Source organism: Coregonus clupeaformis, chromosome 34, assembly GCF_020615455.1.
Source record: "Coregonus clupeaformis isolate EN_2021a chromosome 34, ASM2061545v1, whole genome shotgun sequence".
NCBI classification, from domain to species: Eukaryota; Metazoa; Chordata; class Actinopteri; order Salmoniformes; family Salmonidae; genus Coregonus; species Coregonus clupeaformis.
Window position 1 is genome coordinate 26,546,529 of NC_059225.1, and position 26,499 is coordinate 26,573,027.

At 49.7% G+C, this 26,499-nt stretch overlaps 1 protein-coding gene across 1 annotated transcript in view; it reads right to left on the reverse strand.

The window, feature by feature from the left end:
* Positions 1–24,591, reverse strand: part of LOC121557071 (high affinity cationic amino acid transporter 1) — a 59,070-nt gene extending 34,479 nt beyond the window's left edge. The window contains exons 1-3 of the mRNA XM_041870947.2: positions 24,362–24,591; positions 6,354–6,587; positions 142–324 (exon numbers count right to left, since the gene is read on the reverse strand). Coding sequence (XP_041726881.2) covers positions 142–324; positions 6,354–6,540 — 370 coding nt within the window. The 5' untranslated portion in view covers positions 6,541–6,587; positions 24,362–24,591. The remainder of the gene's footprint in view (positions 1–141; positions 325–6,353; positions 6,588–24,361) is intronic.
* Between the last annotated feature and the right edge of the window lie 1,908 nt (positions 24,592–26,499).

Consider the following 26,499-nt stretch of genomic DNA (forward strand, 5'->3'; position numbering starts at 1 on the left):
GAAATTGGTTATTAGAACAGCACATGAATAGAACACAGAAATGTATAGAATAGAAAAGCACCAACATTAAAATTTCCATCACACATGCAACAGCATCTTGCTGCGTCTACCTTTAATAATACTAATGGCTGCCTGTCTCACCGATGATGTAAGAGAGGATGAGGTTCCATCCCGTGATGAAGGCCCAGAGTTCTCCCACAGTGACATAGCTGTATAGGTAGGCCGAGCCCGTCTTGGGGACGCGGGCCCCAAACTCAGCATAACATAGGCCAGCCATCACAGAGGCCAGCGCTGCGATGAGGAAGGACAGGACAATGGCAGGACCTGGGGACAGGGAGAGGGTTGGGATGACCATCAGGGAGAGGGTTGGGATGACCAACAGGGAGAGGGTTGGGATGACCATCAGATTTAGTCAAAACCAGTAAATATATTCCAGCTTCCAGAGTAGTGCCCCCCCCAGGGTATTATTACTATACTACTACTATATTACTAATATACTACTACAGCCAGGACTTAAACCCCAACTCTCAGAGTACTGCCCACCCCCAAAGTAGTAGTACTACTACTACTACTACTACTACTACTACTACTACTACTACTACTACTACTGTACCACAACTACTACTACTACTACTACTACTACTACTATACTAATACAGTACTACTACTACTACTACTACTACTACTACTACTATACTAATACAGTACCACTACTACTACTACTACTACTACTACTATATTTGAGTTTAACCACAATATTTGTTGTAATATTTGTTCTGTCTTTTCTGGTGGATTAAACTGAAATTGCAACCAGCTTTCTATGGCTTGTTTTAAAAATAGCGATATTTTTGAGATTATTTCATTTTCAAATAATAGAAAGTGAGAGGTTGTAATCTGATTGAAGGGAAACAAGGGGTGAGCCATTCTTATTAATCTGCTACAGGACCAGTTCGGATTTAAGTATATTTTTTGTATGACTGAAGTCTTAAGTGAGAGGTCCAATGCTTTAATATTTAATCATTTCTGCCCTCCGAATTCATATTCATTATATAAATAGGCCTGTTTAATTTTGTCTGGCTTACCGTTCCAAATAAAGTGGAATATTTTTTGCTCAAATAATTTAAAAAAGGAATCGTTTGGCGAAGGCAGGGCCATAAGTAAATAGGTAAACTGGGACATGACTAAAAAATTAATCAGGGGGATTTTTCCACAAATAGACAAGTGTTGTCCTTTCCACGTTAGCAAGATTTTATCTAATTTGGCAAACTTTCTATTAAAATGTATTGTAGTGAGATAATTTATTTCTTTTGAGATATGAATACCGAGTATGTCCACTTCACCGTCTGGCAATTTTATTGGTAAACTACATGGTAATGTCAAAGGTGTATTTTTTTGTGATCCAATATGTAATATGGTGCACTCTGCTTGTAATCCAGAGGTTAGAAACATTATCCAGATCCTCTATGAGGCTGTGGAGGGATCCAAATTGAGGATTTAAGAGAAAACATCAATCATCAGCGTACAATTACACCTTTGTTTTTAAGCCCTGGATTTCTAGCCCCTTGATGTTACTTTTGGATCAAATTTATTAGCTATCATTTCGATGGCCATAATACATATATATGCCGATAGTGGACAACCTTGTTTTACTCCTCTTGACAGTTTAATACCTTCTGAAAAGTAGCCATTATTTACTATTTTACACCTGGGGTTACTATACATAACTTTAATTGTATAAGACATTCTCCTAAATTAAAATAGTCCAGGCATTTACGTATATATAAATTCCAGTCATACTTTATCAAAGGCCTTTTCAAAGTTAGCTATGAATACCAGGTCTGGTTTCCCAGATTTTTTATAATGTTCTATTATTTACAGTGCTTGTCTTATTTTATCTCTGTCTGATTAGGATTAATAATATCCGACAATACCTTTTAAATTCTATGTGCTATGCATTTGGCTAGAATCTTTGATTCACAACACTGAAGTGTAAGGGGTTTCCTTTTTTTTTATGGACTGGATCTTTATATTTACCACCTGGGTCCTGCTTTAGTAATAGTGAAATCAGACCTTCTTGCTGTGTATCTGATAGTCTACCATTTTTATAGGAGTGGTTAAAACATGCTAATAACAGACCTCTTGTCACGATCGTCGAACACAGAGGACCAAGGCGCAGCGTGGAATGCGAACATACTTTTATTATTAATGATCACACGAACAAAACAACAAAACGATACGTGACTTCCTTGGCAATAGACACTAACCAAACACGGAACAAGATCCCACAAACACTGTGGCAAAACAGGCTACCTAAGTATGGTTCCCAATCAGAGACAACAAGCAACAGCTGATTCACGTTGCCTCTGATTGAGAACCACACCGGCCAACATAGAAACAAATGAACTAGATAAACAACCTAGCACACAAAACACATAGAAACAACCCACCCAGGCTCAACATAACAGAGTCCCAGAGCCAGGGCGTGACAGCACCCCCCCCAAAGGCGCGGACTGCGACCGCGCCAAACATAAACCGAACAGGGGAGGGCCGGGTGGGCATTCCTCCTCGGAGGCGGTTCCGGCTGGATCTGGACTGGACATCGGTGGAGCGGATCGCTCAGGCTCCGATGTGGAGCAGCTAACCGGTACCTGACCAGGCACCGGTGACCCAGGCACGGGCTGTGCCGGACTGACGACGCACACCACAGGCTTGGTGCGGGGAGCAGGAACGGACCGGACCGGTTGACGGCGCACTCACAGGCTTGCGTGCGGGAGCAGGAATGGGCCGGACCCGGGCTGACGACGCGCACTATTGGCTTGGTGCGGGGAGCAGGAACAGGCCGGCCGGGCTGGCGACGCGCACCATTGGCTTGGTGCGGGGAGCAGGAACAGGCCAGGCTGGGCTGGCGACGCGCACCATAGGCTTGGTGCGGGGAGCAGGAACAGACCGGGCCGGGCTTGCGACGCGCACCATAGGCTTGGTGCGGGGAGCAGGAACAGGCCGGGCCGGGCTGGCGACGCGCACCATAGGCTTGGTGTGGGGAGCAGGAACAGGCCGGACCGGACTGACGACGCGCACCATTGGCTTGGTGCGAGGGGCAGGAACAGGCCGGGCCGGGCTGGCGACGCGCACCATAGGCTTGGTGCGAGGGGCAGGAACAGGCCGGACCGTACTGGGGACACACACCACCGGCCCTACGCGGGGATCAGGAACGGGCCGGACCGTACTGGGGACACACACCACTGGCCCTACGCGGGGATCAGGAACGGGCCGGACCGGACTGGCAACACACCCCAGTACCTCTCGCCGTGCCTCTACATTCTCCTTCCCCCTGGTGACCAGTGACTCCCGTAACCTGGCGGCCTCCCTTGCCAACCCGCTGAACCACTTTATCCCGACCTCTTGCTGCCCCGTCGTCCACGGCGTGAGCCCCCCCCCTACAAATTTTCTGGCCGTCTCTCCTCCCCGTGGACCAGGCCTCCATGGCTCTCGCCAGACTCTCGCTCCTCTGCTCCCAAGTCCAACCTCTCTCCTCCTCACGCGGCTTGACCCAGTCGAGGTTGATATCCATAAGAGTCCTCTCTGGCGTTGGCTCCTGGACACGCTGCTTGACCCAGTCGAAGTGGACATCCATAAGAGTCACCTCTGGCATTTGCTCCTGGACACGCTGCTTGGTCCAGTTATGGTGGGATCTTCTGTCACGATCGTCGAACACAGAGGACCAAGGCGCAGCGTGGAATGCGAACATACTTTTATTATTAATGATCACACGAACAAAACAACAAAACGATACGTGACGTCCTTGGCAATAGACACTAACCAAACACGGAACAAGATCCCACAAACACTGTGGCAAAACAGGCTACCTAAGTATGGTTCCCAATCAGAGACAACAAGCAACAGCTGATTCACGTTGCCTCTGATTGAGAACCACACCGGCCAACATAGAAACAAATGAACTAGATAAACAACCTAGCACACAAAACACATAGAAACAACCCACCCTGGCTCAACATAACAGAGTCCCAGAGCCAGGGCGTGACACCTCTGAGTACATAAAAAAGGTTTGATATACCTCAACTGGTATGCCATCCAGCCCTGGAGTTTTCCAGGACTTCAAGGATTTAATTGCATCAAGAAGTTACTCCCCTGTAATTCGGCCTTCATGTGAGTCTTTCTCTACAGCTGTTAATTGTACATTATTAATAGAAAAAAATCCTAACAATTAACTTGACTTAGTGGAGATGAAGGAGACTGAAAAGAAAACATATGCTTAAAGTGCTCTGCTTCCTTTTTCTAAATACCCTTTGTGAAGCATGGATGACGTTATCATTTGTAACCCGTTTCTGTACATTATTTTTGATTCCATTTCTATGTTGAAGATTCAAAAATAATTTAGTGCATTTTTCCCCATATTCCATGCAGTTCGCTTTATTTTTTATTATATATTACACTTGATCTTTCTTGAATAAGTTTAGTTTTTCTTCTGTATTCTATACCTCTATTGTACCATTTTTATTGCCATCTATCTGTACTGTTAGTCCCTCTATTTCCTTTTCTTAATATGAACTCTTTTGACCTAAATTGTTTTTGTTTTAGAGATGAATATTGTATTTAATGGCCTCTAAAGGCACATTTAAAAGTGTCCCATTCAATAAGGGGATCTGCTGTTATAGTTATAAGTTATTATGTCCTGGTTAAAAACAAGATGTCATCCAGTAGAATTACATTTCCAATATCCTCGCTCTCGTGGAAATTCTGTAAGAGTAATGTGTATACCAATTATTTGATAGTCCAACCGCATTCTGTCCCCTATCAACACTTGTTTAAACCAGTCCTTTTCCCAAACAACTTTGTCTAAAGGTGTTGAATGAGTTTCCTGTTAACAATATATATTATATTCCTTCTCTTTTAGCCAGCTAAAGACTGATCGTCTTTTCTTATTATCTGCTAAGCCATCACAATTATAACTAGCTATACTTATTTCACCTCGGTTGTACTGCATTTAGTTATTTAAAAAAATATTTAGATTAAAAAATCTTGCATATCCTAATTTATTCCCACAATTGACAAATAATATAAGCACTTCTGTGAAGGATTGTTACCATAACAATGGCTGGCAGTAGGAATTCTACATTTTACTACTACTATACTACACCACTACTACTACTACTACTACTACTACTACTACTACTACTACTACTACTACTACTACACTACTACTACTACACCACTACCACTACTACTACTACCACTACCACTACCAACACTACACCACCACCACCACTACCACACCACTACCACTACCACTACAACACCACTACTACTATACTCACTACCACTACTACTACCACTACTACCACACCACTACACCACTACCACACCACTACCATACTACCACACCACTACTACTATACTCACTACACCACTACTACTATACCACTACCACCATACCACTACCATACCACTACCACTATACCACTACCATACCACCACCACACTACTACTACTATACTACTACTACTACTACTACTACTACTACACTACTACACTACTACTACTACTACTACTACTACTACTACTACTACTACTACTACTACACTACTACTATACTACTACACTACTACTACTATACTACTACACTACTATGCTACTACTATACTACTACAGTGTACTACTACTATTATACTACACTATAGTACTACTACTATACTACTACACTACTACTACTACTATACTACTACACTACTACTACTATACTACTACTACTACACTACTATGCTACTACTATACTACTACAGTGTACTACTACTATTATACTACACTATAGTACTACTACTATACTACTACACTACTACTATTACTATACTACTACTATACTACTACTACACTACTAAATTAATACTACTGTTATACTACACTATAGTAGTACTACTACTATACTACCACACTATTACTATTACTATACTACTACACTACTACTATTACTATACTACTACTACACTACTACTACTATACTACTACAGTACTACTATAGTGTAGTATCCTGAGTGGCGCAGCTGTGCCACTAGAGATCCTGGTTCGAATCCAGGCTCTGTCGTAGCCGGCCGCGACCGGGAGACTCATTGGGCGGCGCACAATTGGCCCAGCGTCGTCCAGGGTAGGGCAGGGATGTAGCTCAGTTGGTTGCAACGCCAGGGATATGGGTTCGATTCCCACGTGGGGCCAGTATGAAAAATAAAAAATAATGTATTCACTAACTGTAAGTCGCTCTGGATAAGAGCGTCTGCTAAATGACTAAAATGTAATGTAAAATAATATTACTAAACTACTACTATACTACAGTATATTACCTGAATTTTCTCTGGCCACAGCCCCTGCCAGGACGTAGACCCCAGCACCCAGAGTACTCCCCACCCCCAAAGCCACAAGGTCGAAGGTGTTGAGACATCGGGACAGACGGGAATCTTCACTGTTACAGTCCACAACCTTGACACGCAGCAGCTGCTTCCCAAAGCCTAGCAGCTTCTCCAGGGCCATGCTGAGTAAGACGAGGTCAGAGGTCAGAGGGGAGAGGTCACAGACACCTGGAGGAGAGAGAAGGCGAGAGGGAGGATGGGAGCAATGGAACACATTAGAATGCTAATAAAAACACAATAGCATAACTGCAGCCCTCCAAGGTAGGGAACACTGACTGTTTACATGCTCCTCCTGTCACGCCTCCTGTCACTCCTCCTGTCACTCCTCCTGTCACTCCTCCTGTCACTCCTCCTGTCACTCCTCCTGTCACTCCTCCTGTCACGCCTCCTGTCACTCCTCCTGTCACTCCTCCTGTCACTCCTCCTGTCACGCCTCCTGTCACTCCTCCTGTCACGCCTCCTGTCACTCCTCCTGTCACGCCTCCTGTCACTCCTCCTGTCACGCCTCCTGTCACTCCTCCTGTCACACCTCCTGTCACTCCTCCTGTCTCCCCCCTCCACTGCGGTACTATACAGGACAGTATCATGTAGGACTGAGACAGACACTAAATATACTATCTATTGGCATTCACTGAGGCAACGGTAGGCAAACAGATGTAAACAGAGAGGAAGAGGTGAAGGAAGAGGACAGCATACAGATGTAAACAGAGAGGAAGAGGTGAAGGGAGAGGACAACATACAGATGTAAACAGAGAGGAAGAGGTGAAGGGAGAGGACAGCATACAGATGTAAACAGAGAGGAAGAGGTGAAGGGAGAGGACAGCATACAGATGTAAACAGAGAGGAAGAGGTGAAGGGAGAGGACAGCATACAGATGTAAACAGAGAGGAAGAGGTGAAGGAAGAGGGCAGCATACAGATGTAAACAGAGAGGAAGAGGTGAAGGGAGAGGACAACATACAGATGTAAACAGAGAGGAAGAGGTGAAGGAACAGAGAGGAAGAGGTGAAGGAAGAGGACAGCATACAGATGTAAACAGAGAGGAAGAGGTGAAGGAAGAGGACAGCATACAGATGTAAACATAGAGGAAGAGGTGAAGGGAGAGGACAACATACAGATGTAAACAGAGAGGAAGAGGTAAAGGAACAGAGAGGAAGAGGTGAAGGAAGAGGACAGCATACAGATGTAAACAGAGAGGAAGAGGTGAAGGAAGAGGACAGCATACAGATGTAAACAGAGAGGAAGAGGTGAAGGAAGAGGACAGCATACAGATGTAAACAGAGAGGAAGAGGTGAAGGAAGAGGACAGCATACAGATGTAAACAGAGAGGAAGAGGTGAAGGAAGAGGACAGCATACAGATGTAAACAGAGAGGAAGAGGTGAAGGGAGAGGACAGCATACAGATGTAAACAGAGAGGAAGAGGTGAAGGAAGAGGACAGCATACAGATGTAAACAGAGAGGAAGAGGTGAAGGAACAGAGAGGAAGAGGTGAAGGAAGAGGACAGCATACAGATGTAAACAGAGAGGAAGAGGTGAAGGAAGAGGACAGCATACAGATGTAAACAGAGAGGAAGAGGTGAAGGAACAGAGAGGAAGAGGTGAAGGAAGAGGACAGCATACAGATGTAAACAGAGAGGAAGAGGTGAAGGAAGAGGACAGCATACAGATGTAAACAGAGAGGAAGAGGTGAAGGAAGAGGACAGCATACAGATGTAAACAGAGAGGAAGAGGTGAAGGAAGAGGACAGCATACAGATGTAAACAGAGAGGAAGAGGTGAAGGAAGAGGACAGCATACAGATGTAAACAGAGAGGAAGAGGTGAAGGAAGAGGACAGCATACAGATGTAAACAGAGAGGAAGAGGTGAAGGGAGAGGACAGCATACAGATGTAAACAGAGAGGAAGAGGTGAAGGAACAGAGAGGAAGAGGTGAAGGAAGAGGACAGCATACAGATGTAAACAGAGAGGAAGAGGTGAAGGGAGAGGACAGCATACAGATGTAAACAGAGAGGAAGAGGTGAAGGGAGAGGACAGCATACAGATGTAAACAGAGAGGAAGAGGTGAAGGGAGAGGACAGCATACAGATGTAAACAGAGAGGAAGAGGTGAAGGAAGAGGACAGCATACAGATGTAAACAGAGAGGAAGAGGTGAAGGAAGAGGACAGCATACAGATGTAAACAGAGAGGAAGAGGTGAAGGGAGAGGACAGCATACAGATATAAACAGAGAGGAAGAGGTGAAGGGAGAGGACAGCATACAGATGTAAACAGAGAGGAAGAGGTGAAGGGAGAGGACAGCATACAGATGTAAACAGAGAGGAAGAGGTGAAGGAAGAGGACAACATACAGATGTAAACAGAGAGGAAGAGGTGAAGGGAGAGGACAGCATACAGATGTAAACAGAGAGGAAGAGGTGAAGGAACAGAGAGGAAGAGGTGAAGGAAGAGGACAGCATACAGATGTAAACAGAGAGGAAGAGGTGAAGGAAGAGGACAGCATACAGATGTAAACAGAGAGGAAGAGGTGAAGGGAGAGGACAACATACAGATGTAAACAGAGAGGAAGAGGTGAAGGGAGAGGACAGCATACAGATGTAAACAGAGAGGAAGAGGTGAAGGGAGAGGACAGCATACAGATGTAAACAGAGAGGAAGAGGTGAAGGGAGAGGACAGCATACAGATGTAAACAGAGAGGAAGAGGTGAAGGGAGAGGACAGCATACAGATGTAAACAGAGAGGAAGAGGTGAAGGAAGAGGACAGCATACAGATGTAAACAGAGAGGAAGAGGTGAAGGGAGAGGACAGCATACAGATGTAAACAGAGAGGAAGAGGTGAAGGAAGAGGACAGCATACAGATGTAAACAGAGAGGAAGAGGTGAAGGGAGAGGACAGCATACAGATGTAAACAGAGAGGAAGAGGTGAAGGGGAGAGGACAGCATACAGATGTAAACAGAGAGGAAGAGGTGAAGGGAGAGGACAGCATACAGATGTAAACAGAGAGGAAGAGGTGAAGGAAGAGGACAGCATACAGATGTAAACAGAGAGGAAGAGGTGAAGGAAGAGGACAGCATACAGATGTAAACAGAGAGGAAGAGGTGAAGGGAGAGGACAGCATACAGATGTAAACAGAGAGGAAGAGGTGAAGGGAGAGGACAACATACAGATGTAAACAGAGAGGAAGAGGTGAAGGGAGAGGACAGCATACAGATGTAAACAGAGAGGAAGAGGTGAAGGGAGAGGACAGCATACAGATGTAAACAGAGAGGAAGAGGTGAAGGGAGAGGACAGCATACAGATGTAAACAGAGAGGAAGAGGTGAAGGGAGAGGACAACATACAGATGTAAACAGAGAGGAAGAGGTGAAGGGAGAGGACAACATACAGATGTAAACAGAGAGGAAGAGGTGAAGGAACAGAGAGGAAGAGGTGAAGGAAGAGGACAGCATACAGATGTAAACAGAGAGGAAGAGGTGAAGGAACAGAGAGGAAGAGGTGAAGGAAGAGGACAGCATACAGATGTAAACAGAGAGGAAGAGGTGAAGGGAGAGGACAACATACAGATGTAAACAGAGAGGAAGAGGTGAAGGAACAGAGAGGAAGAGGTGAAGGAAGAGGACAGCATACAGATGTAAACAGAGAGGAAGAGGTGAAGGAACAGAGAGGAAGAGGTGAAGGAAGAGGACAGCATACAGATGTAAACAGAGAGGAAGAGGTGAAGGGAGAGGACAACATACAGATGTAAACAGAGAGGAAGAGGTGAAGGAACAGAGAGGAAGAGGTGAAGGAAGAGGACAGCATACAGATGTAAACAGAGAGGAAGAGGTGAAGGAACAGAGAGGAAGAGGTGAAGGAAGAGGACAGCATACAGATGTAAACAGAGAGGAAGAGGTGAAGGAAGAGGACAGCATACAGATGTAAACAGAGAGGAAGAGGTGAAGGGAGAGGACAGTGAGGTTTATTTGATGGAATAGAAGTTTCATAATGTTTAGGTTGTTAACAATCTACTGATATAAGTGGAAGGCATTCTGGCAACTTTTAGAAAAACTATTTTCAGCAGGAGTAGCGGCGGTTGTTCATATGCCTGCTCCCGGTGTTGTGATATGTTTTGTCATTTAGCAGACGCTCTTATCCAGAGCAACTTACAGTTAGTGAGTACATACATTTTTTCATACTGGTCCCCCGTGGGAATCGAACCCACAACCCTGGCGTTGCAGGCGCCATGCTCTACCAACTGAGCTACACGGGACATTATCATTCTGTTGTACCGCCTCTTATCCCTGTAGAGGGTTTCCTGGTGCTGGCTTCATCACTCTAGGGACTTTGGTACACTACTCTACAGCAAACCCCCTGACTGGCCCATCTACCCACCACTCAACACTAACTAACCCCCTGACTGGCCCATCTACCCACCACTCAACACTAACTAACCCCCTGACTGGCCCATCTACCCACCACTCAACACTAACTAACCCCCTGACTGGCCCATCTACCCACCACTCAACACTAACTAACCCCCTGACTGGCCCATCTACCCACCACTCAACACTAACTAACCCCCTGACTGGCCCATCTACCCACCACTCAACACTAACTAACCCCCTGACTGGCCCATCTACCCACCACTCAACACTAACTAACCCCCTGACTGGCCCATCACCCACCACTCAACACTAACTAACCCCCTGACTGGCCCATCTACCCACCACTCAACACTAACTAACCCCCTGACTGGCCCATCTACCCACCACTCAACACTAACTAACCCCCTGACTGGCCCATCTACCCACCACTCAACACTAACTAACCCCTGACTGGCCCATCTACCCACCACTCAACACTAACTAACCCCCTGACTGGCCCATCTACCCACCACTCAACACTAACTAACCCCCTGACTGGCCCATCTACCCACCACTCAACACTAACTAACCCCCTGACTGGCCCATCTACCCACCACTCAACACTAACTAACCCCCTGACTGGCCCATCTACCCACCACTCAACACTAACTAACCCCCCTGACTGGCCCATCTACCCACCACTCAACACTAACTAACCCCCTGACTGGCCCATCTACCCACCACTCAACACTAACTAACCCCCTGACTGGCCCATCTACCCACCACTCAACACTAACTAACCCCCTGACTGGCCCATCTACCCACCACTCAACACTAACTAACCCCCTGACTGGCCCATCTACCCACCACTCAACACTAACTAACCCCCTGACTGGCCCATCTACCCACCACTCAACACTAACTAACCCCCTGACTGGCCCATCTACCCACCACTCAACACTAACTAACCCCCTGACTGGCCCATCTACCCACCACTCAACACAAACAATGTTTATGTAAACATTGGACGCAGAGAAGTGAAACACAGAAACATACGGACGTACACACAACACAACACAACACATCACAACGCATCGCAACGCATCACAACACAACACAACACAACACATCACAACACATCACAACACAGGTCTCTGTCGTAGCCGGCCGCGACCGGGAGACCCATGGGGCGGCGCACAATTGGCCCAGCGTCGTCCAGGGTAGGGGAGGGAATGGCCAGCAGGGATGTAGCTCAGTTGATAGAGCATGGTGTTTGCAACGCCAGGGTTGTGGGTTCGATTCCCATGGGGGGCCAGTATGAAAAAATAAATAATGTATGCACTCACTAACTGTAAGTCGCTCTGGATAAGAGCGTCTGCTAAATGACTAAAATGTAAATGTAAATGTAAATGTCTACACCACGGGGAAACGGGGTTAAAAGTATAATCCACATTATTGCTGCTAACAGACAACTGGGACCGGCTTACAGGCATCATATAATATAGCAACACACGGTGGGGGATTGGGAAGACTGAAGTAACTGGCCATAATAACACAACAAGACAACTGCTTTAAACTGGTAGCCGTGACACAACAAGACAACACCTTTAAACTGGTAGCCGTGACACAACAAGACAACACCTATAAACTGGTAGCCGTGACACAACAAGACAACACCTTTAAACTGGTAGCCGTGGCACAACAAGACAACACCTATAAACTGGTAATAGTAACACAACACCTATAAACTGGTAGCCGTGGCACAACAAGACAACACCTATAAACTGGTAATAGTAACACAACACCTATAAACTGGTAGCCGTGGCACAACAAGACAACACCTATAAACTGGTAATAGTAACACAACACCTATAAACTGATAGCCGTGACACAACAAGACAACACCTATAAACTGGTAGCCGTGACACAACAAGACAACACCTATAAACTGGTAGCCGTGACACAACAAGACAACACCTATAAACTGGTAGCCGTGACACAACAAGACAACACCTATAAACTGGTAGCCGTGACACAACAAGACAACACCTTTAAACTGGTAGCTGTGACACAACAAGACAACACCTATAAACTGGTAGCCGTGACACAACAACACAACACCTATAAACTGGTAGCCGTGACACAACAAGACAACACCTATAAACTGGTAGCCGTGACACAACAAGACAACACCTATAAACTGGTAGCCGTGGCACAACAAGACAACACCTATAAACTGGTAATAGTAACACAACACCTATAAACTGATAGCCGTGACACAGCAACACAACTCCATTAAACTTGTAATCGTAACATATCTCCTTAAACTGGTTATAGTAACACAACAACACAACTAATTTAAACTGGTAGTAATAACACAAATCCTTTAAACTGATAATTGCAACACAACAACACAACTCATTTAAATGTGTGTTAATTCCAAAACTCTTCTAACTGGTAATAATAGCACAACTCCTTTAATTTGGTAATAGTAACACAACAACGCATCAACACTCAGTACAGGTCAGTCAGTGTTTCCCTAGCGTTTGCTCTGTTGACCTGCTCCCTGAATCATTTTGCTGCAATTAGTTTGAAATCCTGAGTGGTGATGTTGCTGTTCCAGTGACCCGTCTGGAATCAGAGAATGTTGAAGTGAAGGAGATCCAGGAAGGCTGGAGTTAACAGGCTGTAGTTGTAGACATAGTGAAGGAGATCCAGGAAGGCTGGAGTTAACAGGCTGTAGTTGTAGACATAGTGAAGGAGATCCAGGAAGGCTGGAGTTAACAGGCTGTAATTGTAGACATAGTGAAGGAGATCCAGGAAGGCTGGAGTTAACAGGCTGTAGTTGTAGACATAGTGAAGGAGATCCAGGAAGGCTGGAGTTAACAGGCTGTAGTTGTAGACATAGTGAAGGAGATCCAGGAAGGCTGGAGTTAACAGGCTGTAGTTGTAGACATAGTGAAGGAGATCCAGGAAGGCTGGAGTTAACAGGCTGTAGTTGTAGACATAGTGAAGGAGATCCAGGAAGGCTGGAGTTAACAGGCTGTAGTTGTAGACATAGTGAAGGAGATGCAGGAAGGCTGGAGCATACTTGCTGTAATTGTAGACATAGGCTATGTGTTTAGATTTGCACAATGCTGTAGGACTTGGAGGAGGAAAGGGAGTGGCTTAAACTCAGTTCAGACTCTCTGTGGCCTCAATCAACAGTATATTCTGTCCTCCCACAACCACAGCTGGCTGGAAAGGTTCTGGAAAGGTTCAGGGGCCATATGTATCAAAAATCTCAAGGTAGGAGTGCTGATCAACGATCACATCCCGCCCTGTCCGTCTTATTCATTAAGATGCTGAACTGATCCCGAGTCTGCACTCCTACTCTGATTCATGAGACAATCAGAAGCCATGGATTACAGGCAACATCCGCACTGAGCTAAAGGGTAGAGCTGCCGCTTTCAAGGAACGGGACTCTAACCCGGACGCTTATAAGAAATCCTGCTATGCCCTCCGACGAACCTTCAAACAGGCAAAGAGTCAATACAGGACTAAGATTGAATCGTACTACACCGGCTCCGATGCTCGTCGGATGTGGCAGGGCTTGCAAACTATTACAGACTGCAAAGGGAAGCACAGCCACGAGCTGCCCAGTGACACAAGCCTGCCAGACGAGCTAAATGACTGACGGATTACCAGGACGTGTACTCTGAGCACGCGCTGACCAACTGGCAAGTGTCTTCACTGACATTTTCAACCTGTCCCTGGTCGAGTCTGTAATACCTACATGTTTCAAGCAGACCACCATAGTCCCTGTGCCCAAGAACACTAAGGTAACCTGCCTAAATGATTGCCGACCCGTAGCACTCGCGTCTGTAGCCATGAAGTGTTTTGAAAGGCTGGTCATGAATCACATCAACAACATCAACCCAAAAACCCTAGACCCACTCCAATTTGCATACCGCCCCAAAAGATCCACCAATGACTCAATCTCTATTGCACTCCACACTGCCCTTTCCCACCTGGACAAAAGGAACACCTATGTGAGAATGCTGTTCATTGACTACAGCTCAGCATTCAACACTATAGTGCCCTCAAAGCTCATCACTAAGCTAAGGATCCTGGGACTAAACACCTCCCTCTGCAACTGGATCCTGGACTTCCTGACGGGCCGCCCCCAGGTGGTAAGGGTAGGCAACAACACATCTGCCACACTGATCCTCAACACATGGAGGGGATGCTTGGTGTAGGAGGGGAGGTATGGAGGGGATGCTGGGTGTAGGAGGGGAGGTATGGAGGGGATGCTGGGTATAGGAGGGGAGGTATGGAGGGGATGCTGGGTGTAGGAGGGGAGGTATGGAGGGGATGCTGGGTGTAGGAGGGGAGTTGGGTGGGTGGAGGGGAAGCTGAGGGGTGGAGAGGAGTTGGGTGGGTGAAGGGAAGCTGAGGGGTGGAGAGGAGTTGGGTGGGTGGGTGGAGGGGAAGCTGAGGGGTGGAGAGGAGTTGGGTGGGTGGAGGGGAAGCTGAGGGGTGGAGAGGAGTTGGGTGGGTGGAGGGGAAGCTGAGGGGTGGAGAGGAGTTGGGTGGGTGGGGGGAAGCTGAGGAGTGGAGAGGAGTTGGGTGGGTGGAGGGAAGCTGAGGGGTGGAGAGGAGTTGGGTGGGTGGAGGGGAAGCTGAGGGGTGGAGAGGAGTTGGGTGGGTGGAGGGGAAGCTGAGGGGTGGAGAGGAGTTGGGTGGGTGGAGGGGAAGCTGAGGAGTGGAGAGGAGTTGGGTGGGTGGAGGGGAAGCTGAGGGGTGGAGAGGAGTTGGGTGGGTGGAGGGGAAGCTGAGGGGTGGAGAGGAGTTGGGTGGGTGAAGGGGAAGCTGAGGGGTGGAGAGGAGTTGGGTGGGTGGAGGGGAAGCTGAGGGGTGAGAGAGGAGTTGGGTGGGTGGAGGGGAAGCTGAGGAGTGGAGAGGAGTTGGGTGGGTGGAGGGAAGCTGAGGGGTGGAGAGGAGTTGGGTGGGTGGAGGGGAAGCTGAGGGGTGGAGAGGAGTTGGGTGGGTGGAGGGGAAGCTGAGGGGTGGAGAGGAGTTGGGTGGGTGGAGGGGAAGCTGAGGGGTGGAGAGGAGTTGGGTGGGTGGAGGGGAAGCTGAGGGGTGGAGAGGAGTTGGGTGGGTGGAGGGGAAGCTGAGGGGTGGAGAGGAGTTGGGTGGGTGAAGGGGAAGCTGAGGGGTGGAGAGGAGTTGGGTGGGTGGAGGGGAAGCTGAGGGGTGGAGAGGAGTTGGGTGGGTGGAAGGGGAAGCTGAGGGGTGGAGAGGAGGTGGGTGGGTGGAGGGGAAGCTGAGGGGTGGAGAGGAGTTGGGTGGGTGGAGGGGAAGCTGAGGGGTGGAGAGGAGTTGGGTGGGTGGAGGGGAAGCTGAGGGGTGGAGAGGAGTTGGGTGGTGAAGGGGAAGCTGAGGGGTGGAGAGGAGTTGGGTGGGTGAAGGGGAAGCTGAGGGGTGGAGAGGAGTTGGGTGGGTGGAGGGGAAGCTGAGGGGTGGAGAGGAGTTGGGTGGGTGGAGGGGAAGCTGAGGGGTGGAGAGGAGTTGGGTGGGTGGAGGGGAAGCTGAGGGGTGGAGAGGAGTTGGGTGGGTGGAGGGGAAGCTGAGGGGTGGAGAGGAGTTGGGTGGGTGAAGGGGAAGCTGAGGGGTGGAGAGGAGTTGGGTGGGTGGAGGGGAAGCTGAGGGGTGGAGAGGAGTTGGGTGGGTGGAGGGGAAGCTGAGGGGTGGAGAGGAGTTGGGTGGGTGGAGGGGAAGCTGAGGGGTGGAGAGGAGTTGGGTGGGTGAAGGGGAAGCTGAGGGGTGGAGAGGAGTTGGGTGGGTGGAGGGGAAGCTGAGGGGTGGAGAGGAGTTGGGTGGGTGGAGGGGAAGCTGAGGGGTGGAGAGGAGTTGGGTGGGTGGGTGGAGGGAAGCTGAGGGGTGGAGAGGAGTTGGGTGGGTGGAGGGGAAGCTGAGGGGTGGAGAGGAATTGGGTGGGTGGAGGGGAAGCTGAGGGGTAGAGAGGCGTTGGGTGGGTGGAGGGGAAAAGAGGGAGGGAGGTATGGAGTAGATGCTGGTTCACCCAACTCCTCTCCACCCCTCAGCTGGATGCTGGGCAGAGGACAAGGTAGAGGAGGGGAGGTATGATGGGGATGCTGGGTGTAGGAGGGGAGGTATGGAGGGGATGCTGGGTGTAGGAGGGGAGGTATGGAGGGGATGCTGGGTGTAGGAGGGGAGGTATGGAGGGGATGCTGGGTGTAGGAGGGGAGGTATGGAGGGGATGCTGGGTATAGGAGGGAGGTATGGAGGGGATGCTGGGTGTAGGAGGGGAGGTATGGAGGGGATGCTGGGTGTAGGAGGGAGGTATGGAGGGGATGCTGGGTGTAGGAGGGAGGTATGGAGGGGATGCTGGGTGTAGGAGGGAGGAATGGAGGGGATGCTGGGTGTAGGAGGGGAGGTATGGAGGGGATGCTGGGTGTAGGAGAGTAGAGGAGGGGAGGTATGGAGGGGATGCTGGGTGTAGGAGGGGAGGAATGGAGGGGATGCTTGGTGTAGGAGGGGAGGTATGGAGGGGATGCTGGGTGTAGGAGGGAGGTATGGAGGGGATGCTGGGTATAGGAGGGGAGGTATGGAGGGGATGCTGGGTGTAGGAGGGGAGGTATGGAGGGGATGCTGGGTGTAGGAGGGGAGTTGGGTGGGTGGAGGGGAAGCTGAGGGGTGGAGAGGAGTTGGGTGGGTGAAGGGGAAGCTGAGGGGTGGAGAGGAGTTGGGTGGGTGGGTGGAGGGGAAGCTGAGGGGTGGAGAGGAGTTGGGTGGGTGGAGGGGAAGCTGAGGGGTGGAGAGGAGTTGGGTGGGTGGAGGGGAAGCTGAGGGGTGGAGAGGAGTTGGGTGGGTGGGGGGAAGCTGAGGAGTGGAGAGGAGTTGGGTGGGTGGAGGGGAAGCTGAGGGGTGGAGAGGAGTTGGGTGGGTGGAGGGGAAGCTGAGGGGTGGAGAGGAGTTGGGTGGGTGGAGGGGAAGCTGAGGGGTGGAGAGGAGTTGGGTGGGTGGAGGGGAAGCTGAGGAGTGGAGAGGAGTTGGGTGGGTGGAGGGGAAGCTGAGGGGTGGAGAGGAGTTGGGTGGGTGGAGGGGAAGCTGAGGGGTGGAGAGGAGTTGGGTGGGTGAAGGGGAAGCTGAGGGGTGGAGAGGAGTTGGGTGGGTGGAGGGGAAGCTGAGGGGTGGAGAGGAGTTGGGTGGGTGGAGGGGAAGCTGAGGAGTGGAGAGGAGTTGGGTGGGTGGAGGGGAAGCTGAGGGGTGGAGAGGAGTTGGGTGGGTGGAGGGGAAGCTGAGGGGTGGAGAGGAGTTGGGTGGGTGGAGGGGAAGCTGAGGGGTGGAGAGGAGTTGGGTGGGTGGAGGGAAGCTGAGGGGTGGAGAGGAGTTGGGTGGGTGGAGGGGAAGCTGAGGGGTGGAGAGGAGTTGGGTGGGTGAAGGGGAAGCTGAGGGGTGGAGAGGAGTTGGGTGGGTGGAGGGAAGCTGAGGGGTGGAGAGGAGTTGGGTGGGTGAAGGGGAAGCTGAGGGGTGGAGAGGAGTTGGGTGGGTGGAGGGAAGCTGAGGGGTGGAGAGGAGTTGGGTGGGTGGAGGGGAAGCTGAGGGGTGGAGAGGAGTTGGGTGGGTGGAGGGGAAGCTGAGGGGTGGAGAGAGGAGTTGGGTGGGTGAAGGGGAAGCTGAGGGGTGGAGAGGAGTTGGGTGGGTGGAGGGGAAGCTGAGGGGTGGAGAGGAGTTGGGTGGGTGAAGGGGAAGCTGAGGGGTGGAGAGGAGTTGGGTGGGTGGAGGGAAGCTGAGGGGTGGAGAGGAGTTGGGTGGGTGGAGGGGAAGCTGAGGGGTGGAGAGGAGTTGGGTGGGTGGAGGGGAAGCTGAGGGGTGGAGAGGAGTTGGGTGGGTGGAGGGGAAGCTGAGGGGTGGAGAGGAGTTGGGTGGGTGAAGGGGAAGCTGAGGGGTGGAGAGGAGTTGGGTGGGTGGAGGGGAAGCTGAGGGGTGGAGAGGAGTTGGGTGGGTGGAGGGGAAGCTGAGGGGTGGAGAGGAGTTGGGTGGGTGGAGGGGAAGCTGAGGGGTGGAGAGGAGTTGGGTGGGTGGAGGGGAAGCTGAGGGGTGGAGAGGAGTTGGGTGGGTGAAGGGGAAGCTGAGGGGTGGAGAGGAGTTGGGTGGGTGGAGGGGAAGCTGAGGGGTGGAGAGGAGTTGGGTGGGTGGAAGGGGAAGCTGAGGGTGGAGAGGAGGTGGGTGGGTGGAGGGGAAGCTGAGGGTGGAGAGGAGTTGGGTGGGTGGAGGGGAAGCTGAGGGGTGGAGAGGAGTTGGGTGGGTGGAGGGGAAGCTGAGGGGTGGAGAGGAGTTGGGTGGGTGAAGGGGAAGCTGAGGGGTGGAGAGGAGTTGGGTGGGTGAAGGGGAAGCTGAGGGGTGGAGAGGAGTTGGGTGGGTGGAGGGGAAGCTGAGGGGTGGAGAGGAGTTGGGTGGGTGGAGGGGAAGCTGAGGGGTGGAGAGGAGTTGGGTGGGTGGAGGGGAAGCTGAGGGGTGGAGAGGAGTTGGGTGGGTGGAGGGGAAGCTGAGGGGTGGAGAGGAGTTGGGTGGGTGGAGGGGAAGCTGAGGGGTGGAGAGGAGTTGGGTGGGTGAAGGGGAAGCTGAGGGGTGGAGAGGAGTTGGGTGGGTGAAGGGGAAGCTGAGGGGTGGAGAGGAGTTGGGTGGGTGGAGGGGAAGCTGAGGGGTGGAGAGGAGTTGGGTGGGTGGAGGGGAAGCTGAGGGGTGGAGAGGAGTTGGGTGGGTGGAGGGGAAGCTGAGGGGTGGAGAGGAGTTGGGTGGGTGAAGGGGAAGCTGAGGGGTGGAGAGGAGTTGGGTGGGTGGAGGGGAAGCTGAGGGGTGGAGAGGAGTTGGGTGGGTGGAGGGGAAGCTGAGGGTGGAGAGGAGTTGGGTGGGTGGGTGGAGGGGAAGCTGAGGGGTGGAGAGGAGTTGGGTGGGTGGAGGGGAAGCTGAGGGGTGGAGAGGAGTTGGGTGGGTGGAGGGGAAGCTGAGGGGTAGAGAGGCGTTGGGTGGGTGGAGGGGAAAAGAGGGAGGGAGGTATGGAGTAGATGCTGGTTCACCCAACTCCTCTCCACCCTCAGCTGGATGCTGGGCAGAGGACAAGGTAGAGGAGGGGAGGGATGATGGGGATGCTGGGTGTAGGAGGGGAGGTATGGAGGGGATGCTGGGTGTAGGAGGGGAGGTATGGAGGGGATGCTGGGTGTAGGAGGGGAGGTATGGAGGGGATGCTGGGTGTAGGAGGGGAGGTATGGAGGGGATGCTGGGTATAGGAGGGGAGGTATGGAGGGGATGCTGGGTGTAGGAGGGGAGGTATGGAGGGGATGCTGGGTGTAGGAGGGGAGGTATGGAGGGGATGCTGGGTGTAGGAGGGAGGTATGGAGGGGATGCTGGGTGTAGGAGGGGAGGAATGGAGGGGATGCTGGGTGTAGGAGGGGAGGTATGGAGGGGATGCTGGGTGTAGGAGAGTAGAGGAGGGGAGGTATGGAGGGGATGCTGGGTGTAGGAGGGGAGGAATGGAGGGGATGCTTGGTGTAGGAGGGGAGGTATGGAGGGGATGCTGGGTGTAGGAGGGAGGTATGGAGGGGATGCTGGGTATAGGAGGGGAGGTATGGAGGGGATGCTGGGTGTAGGAGGGGAGGTATGGAGGGGATGCTGGGTGTAGGAGGGAGGTATGGAGGGGATGCTGGGTGTAGGAGGGAGGTATGGAGGGGATGCTGGGTGTGAGGGGGAGGAATGGAGGGGATGCTGGGTGTAGGAGGGGAGGTATGGAGGGGATGCTGGGTGTAGGAGAGTAGAGGAGGAGAGGTATGGAGGGGATGCTGGGTGTAGGAGGGGAGGAATGGAGGGGATGCTGGGTATAGGAGGGGAGGTATGGAGCGGATGCTGGGTGTAGGAGGGGAGGTATGGAGCGGATGCTGGGTGTAGGATGGGAGAGGGGGGAGAGGAAATTATGGGGGGTAGAATGGGATATCGCAGCCATAAAATGTTCGGGGTCACGCCACCCTGACCCACCTCTCCCCTGGCTGGCGTTCAGAAAGTGTCCCAGGAACTGAGGTGCTTGTCTGGCCGTTCCTCTGATCCTCAGTGGAAAGTTCTGTCGAAGAACGATGTAGGAGTGGAGGTGTGGTTGGGTGGTGGGATGGAAGAAGAGCTGGAGGGGTGGGGGAGGGGAAGGAGTGACAGAGGGAGAGGTGAAGGTAGAGGGGGAGGAGTGAGAAGAGGTTTAAGGGAGGGGGGAGGGGGGAGGGGAAGGAGTGACAGAGGGAGAGGTGAAGGTAGAGGGGGAGGAGTGAGAAGAGGTTTAAGGGAGGGGGGAAGGGGGAGGGGAAGGAGTGACAGAGGGAGAGGTGAAGGTAGAGGGGGAGGAGTGAGAAGAGGTCTAGGGGTGGGGGAGGGAATGCTGGTTGTATGGGGAGCAGTTAGGGGTGAGGAGGAATGGAGGGAGAGGGCGACGGGGGAGGGGTGAATGTGGGACCTTTTAGTTGTTCCCATGGAGCGTTCAGGCTAGCGTTGCCGTTGAGGCTATCAGATCTCACTGCCAGATGAGTAACTACTGTCAGCTAGTGACACTTTACTTTATTGATCCATAGGAGACAGAAATGTGTCTTCTGCTTTGATCCAACCCCTCCCAGGCTCAGAGGTTAGGAGATCCTCCAGAGTTAGTGCTCCCAATCATTTTTACAATTAAATGTAAAAAAAATAATATATGAATTATGGAATTGAACACAATCTAAAAGGAAAAGCCATGGAAACAACCTGCACCACACCATACACACCCTACATACAGTGAGGGAAAAAAGTATTTGATCCCCTGCTGATTTTGTAAGTTTGCCCACTGACAAAGACATGATCAGTCAAACATTTTAATTGTAGGTTTATTTGAACAGTGAGAGACAGAATAACAACAACAAAATCCAGAAAAACGCATGTCAAAAATTTTATAAAATGATTTGCATTTAAATGAGAGAAATAAGTATTTGACCCCTCTGCAAAACATGACTTAGTACTTGGTGGCAAAACCCTTGTTGGCAATCACAGAGGTCAGACGTTTCTTGTAGTTGGCCACCAGGTTTGCACAAATCTCAGAAGGGATTTTGTCCCACTCCTCTATGCAGATCTTCTCCAAGTCATTAAGGTTTCGAGTCTGACGTTTGACAACTCGAACCTTCAGCTCCTTCCACATATTTTCTATGGGATTAAGGTCTGGAGACTGGCTAGGCCACTGCAGGACCTTAATGTGCTTCTTCTTGAGCCACTCCTTTGTTGCCTTGGCCGTGTGTTTTGGGTCATTGTCATCCTGGAATACCCATCCACGACCCATTTTCAATGCCCTGGCTGAGGGAAGGAGGTTCTCACCCAAGATTTGACGGTACATGGCCCTGTCCATCGTCCCTTTGATGCGGTGAAGTTGTCCTGTCCCCTTAGCAGAAAAACACCACCAAAGCATAATGTTTCCACCTCCATGTTTGACGGTGGGGATGGTGTTCTTGGGGTCATAGACAGCATTCCTCCTCCTCCAAACACGGCGAGTTGAGTTGATGCCAAAGAGGTCGATTTTGGTCTCATCTGACCACAACACTTTCACCCAGTTCTCCTCTGAATCATTCACATGTTCATTGGCAAACTTCAGACGGGCATGTATATGTGCTTTCTTGAGCAGGGGGACCTTGCAGGCGCTGCAGGATTTCAGTCCTTCACGGCGTGTGTTACCAATTGGTTTCTTGGTGACTATCGTACCAGCTGCCTTGAGATCATTGACAAGATCCTCCCGTGTAGTTCTGGGCTGATTTCTCACCGTTCTCATGATCATTGCAACTCCAAGAGGTGAGATCTTACATGGAGCCCCAGGCCGAGGGAGATTGACAGTTCTTTTGTGTTTCTTCCATTTGCGAATAATCGCACCAACTGTTGTCACCTTCTCACCAAGCTGCTTGGCGATGGTCTTGTAGCCCATTCCAGCCTTGCGTAGGTCTATAATCCTGTCCCTGACAACCTTGGAGAGCTCATTGGTCTTGGCCATGGTGGAGAGTTTGGAATCTGATTGATTGATTGCTTCTGTGGACAGGTGTCTTTTATACTGGTAACAAGCCGAGATTAGGAGCACTCCCTTTAAGAGTGTGCTCGTAATCTCAGCTCGTTACCTGTATAAAAGACACCTGGGAGCCAGAAATCTTTCTGATTGAGAGGGGGTCAAATACTTATTTCCCTCATTAAAATGCAAATCAATTTATATCATTTTTGACATGCGTGTTTCTGGATTTGTTTGTTGTTATTCTGTCTCTCACTGTTCAAATAAACCTACCATTAAAATTATAGACTGATCATTTCTTTGCCAGTGGGCAAACGTACAAAATCAGCAGGGGATCAAATACTTTTTTCCCTCACTGTACAATACGCACACACTCAAGACTTGTTTGCATATATGAACTGAATGACCTTTCCCCGAGCAAGAGAGGGTTGAGCAATAGCTATCAGCAGGACTAGAACCACAGACTAACACGTGTTATATTATAATAGGTAGCTTTCACACCATGGACAACAGCTCAGTCACACCATGGATTACAGCTCTGTCACACCATGGATTACAGCTCTGTCACACTATGGATTACAGCTCTGTCACACCATGGACAACAGCTCAGTCACACCATGGACAACAGCTCAGTCACACCATGGACAACAGCTCAGTCACACCATGGATTACAGCTCAGTCACACCATGGATTACAGCTCAGTCAAACCATGGATTACAGCTCTGTCACACCATGGACAACAGCTCAGTCACACCATGGACAACAGCTCAGTCACACCATGGACAACAGCTCTGTCACACCATGGATTACAGCTCTGTCACACTATGGATTACAGCTCAGTCACACCATGGATTACAGCTCTGTCACACCATGGATTACAGCTCTGTCACACCATGGATTACAGCTCTGTCACACCATGGACAACAGCTCTGTCACACCATGGACAACAGCTCTGTCACACCATGGATTACAGCTCTGTCACACCATGGACAACAGCTCAGTCACACCATGGACAACAGCTCAGTCACACCATGGACAACAGCTCTGTCACACCATGGATTACAGCTCTGTCACACTATGGATTACAGCTCAGTCACACCATGGATTACAGCTCTGTCACACCATGGATTACAGCTCTGTCACACCATGGATTACAGCTCTGTCACACCATGGACAACAGCTCTGTCACACCATGGATTACAGCTCTGTCACACCATGGATTACAGCTCTGTCACACCATGGATTACAGCTCTGTCACACCATGGATTACAGCTCTGTCACACCATGGATTACAGCTCTGTCACACCATGGATTACAGCTCTGTCACACCATGGATTACAGCTCTTTGGGCTAGCTAGAGCGACATACATATATGACAAGAGTCCATGTGACTATTCTGAAGGTAGATGCAACAAGTTCCTAAACAAACAGGTTAACAGATCAAGTTCCCACACAAACAGGTTTACATAACAAATTCATAAACACACGGGTTAACAGAACAAATTCCTAAACACACAGGTTAACAGAAGGTAAGCATGTACTCACTCACAACCAAACGCCAGGAGTTATACTTGAAAAAGAGTATGTAGAGAGAGAGAAAGAGAGTGAGAGTGAGAGTGAGAGAGAGAGAGAGAGAGGGGAAGAGCGAGAGGAAGAGAGGGAGAGGGAGAGAGAGAGGAAGACAGATGGACAGAGAGCGTATTCGCAGGACTATCTGTTAAATCTATTCCTCCAGTGGAAGGGACCAGCAGCGTTCTAAAATAGAACCCTGAGGAATCACATGGCAGCACAGCTATTCCAGGCAGCTAGCTAGGTCCTCTGACTGCTAGACTCCTGTCCTGTCTCTATGAACACACACACACACACACACACACACACACACACACACACACACACACACACACACACACACACACACACACACACACACACACACACACACACACACACACACACACACACACACACACACACACACACACACACCCACACCCACACACACACACACACACACACACACACACACACACACACACACACACACACACACACACACACACACACACACACACTCACACTCACACACACACACACACACACACACACACACACACACACACACTGTCAGATATGCACACACTCACATGCATAAGCACACACAGCTACACTGACAACAACGCACTCACTGCCCCACATTTCTTACATTCACAGAAATAAAAGCAGATGCACTCAAACACACACAAACATTCTGTGTGCTGTCGTAAGTGCTCCCTACTCTTCCCAATCCCTCTAATGCTGCGTGTAGACGACAGATGCAAAAAACGTCATACCAGTTGGTGGGACAAGAAAGCAAGAAAGACTGTGATGCAAAAGCAAGCCAGTACGACGGCATGCATTGCTAAGGTGATTTCAGTAAACAAACAACTCATCAACCAGTAGAAAACAACGCTACTGCAGATGGCAAAAGTTGAAATATTTGAACTCTGGCGGCAAGTCCCGTCTACTGTGGCGCTACATCGTACTGTAAAAAACACATTGGCTTTTTCGCTAGGCACCCTGAAGAAGTGTGATTTTTAGAGTGAAAACCTGAAAAAAACAAAACTGGAAAAATGTAATTTGCTAAAAGATAACAGTGATTTTATATACGACTGTAGACTAACTGTTCTCTTACAATAGCACCCTTTTTCAGATTTCGCAAAGGTTATATTTCTCCCCTCCAAACAATCAATGTAAATATGATATTGTCAAGTTAAAATGTAATGATTTGTGTGTGGACGGTGAGTCATTATAGGGCTACTTGCTCAGAAAGAGAACATTTAAATGAGGCGCGCATCATCCGCTTTCCCGGGCCAGTATCCTTTTCATTTGGGCCAGCAGCTTTCCTTTTCCACTGGCCCATTTAGCTAAATGTGAAGCCCTACCAGTAGCAGTGCATGGGTAAAATCACTGGGGAAGCCAAGCCAGAAAAAAAAGCCTGAAAAAAGCCTAAGGCCCTGACAATAAGAAGACACAGTGGCAGAATAAATTCAACCACACCTTTGGTTCATCACAAAACCGGAGAGCAACCTCTGTCCGGTGAAGTCCACAAAGCATATTACATGTAACAAACAGTTATATGACCTACTGCACGGTCAAGCAAGTTCATGTTTCTGACGTTTTCGGACTACTAAACAACTATTGATTTAGAACCACAGAGAGTTACCGCAAGTCACAAAGAAAACAGGAGCTGCCTCCACTATTCCAGCACCATTTCAACTTCAACATCACCTCTGCTTAGTCTAATACAGTGACAACTAAAAGATACCAAAAACAATTTAGTCCAATCAACGTAAAACTAAATATGACGTGGCTGTCCATGGCACTGATTTCTGTGTGTATATGTGTGTGTGTGTGTGCAAGTATAAAAAACATGTTGACACCAATGATATCCTTCTCTCTTTCCTGTTGCCTAAACGGTCTATGACTTGGTCATACAGTACACGCTTTTAGTTTTTGTTGTCCTCGGCTACCTGGCTAAAATGATAGCTCACTAGCCTAACTTCCATTCATGGGCAACATTAGCTAGTTAACATTAGCCTTCTACATCTAGCTACATATTGAACTTCCATCCTCTCAGGCCAGGGGCACAATGTATGAATTAATGGTTGGATCAGATTCTCCGTTATAATCTTTGGCCAGTACGG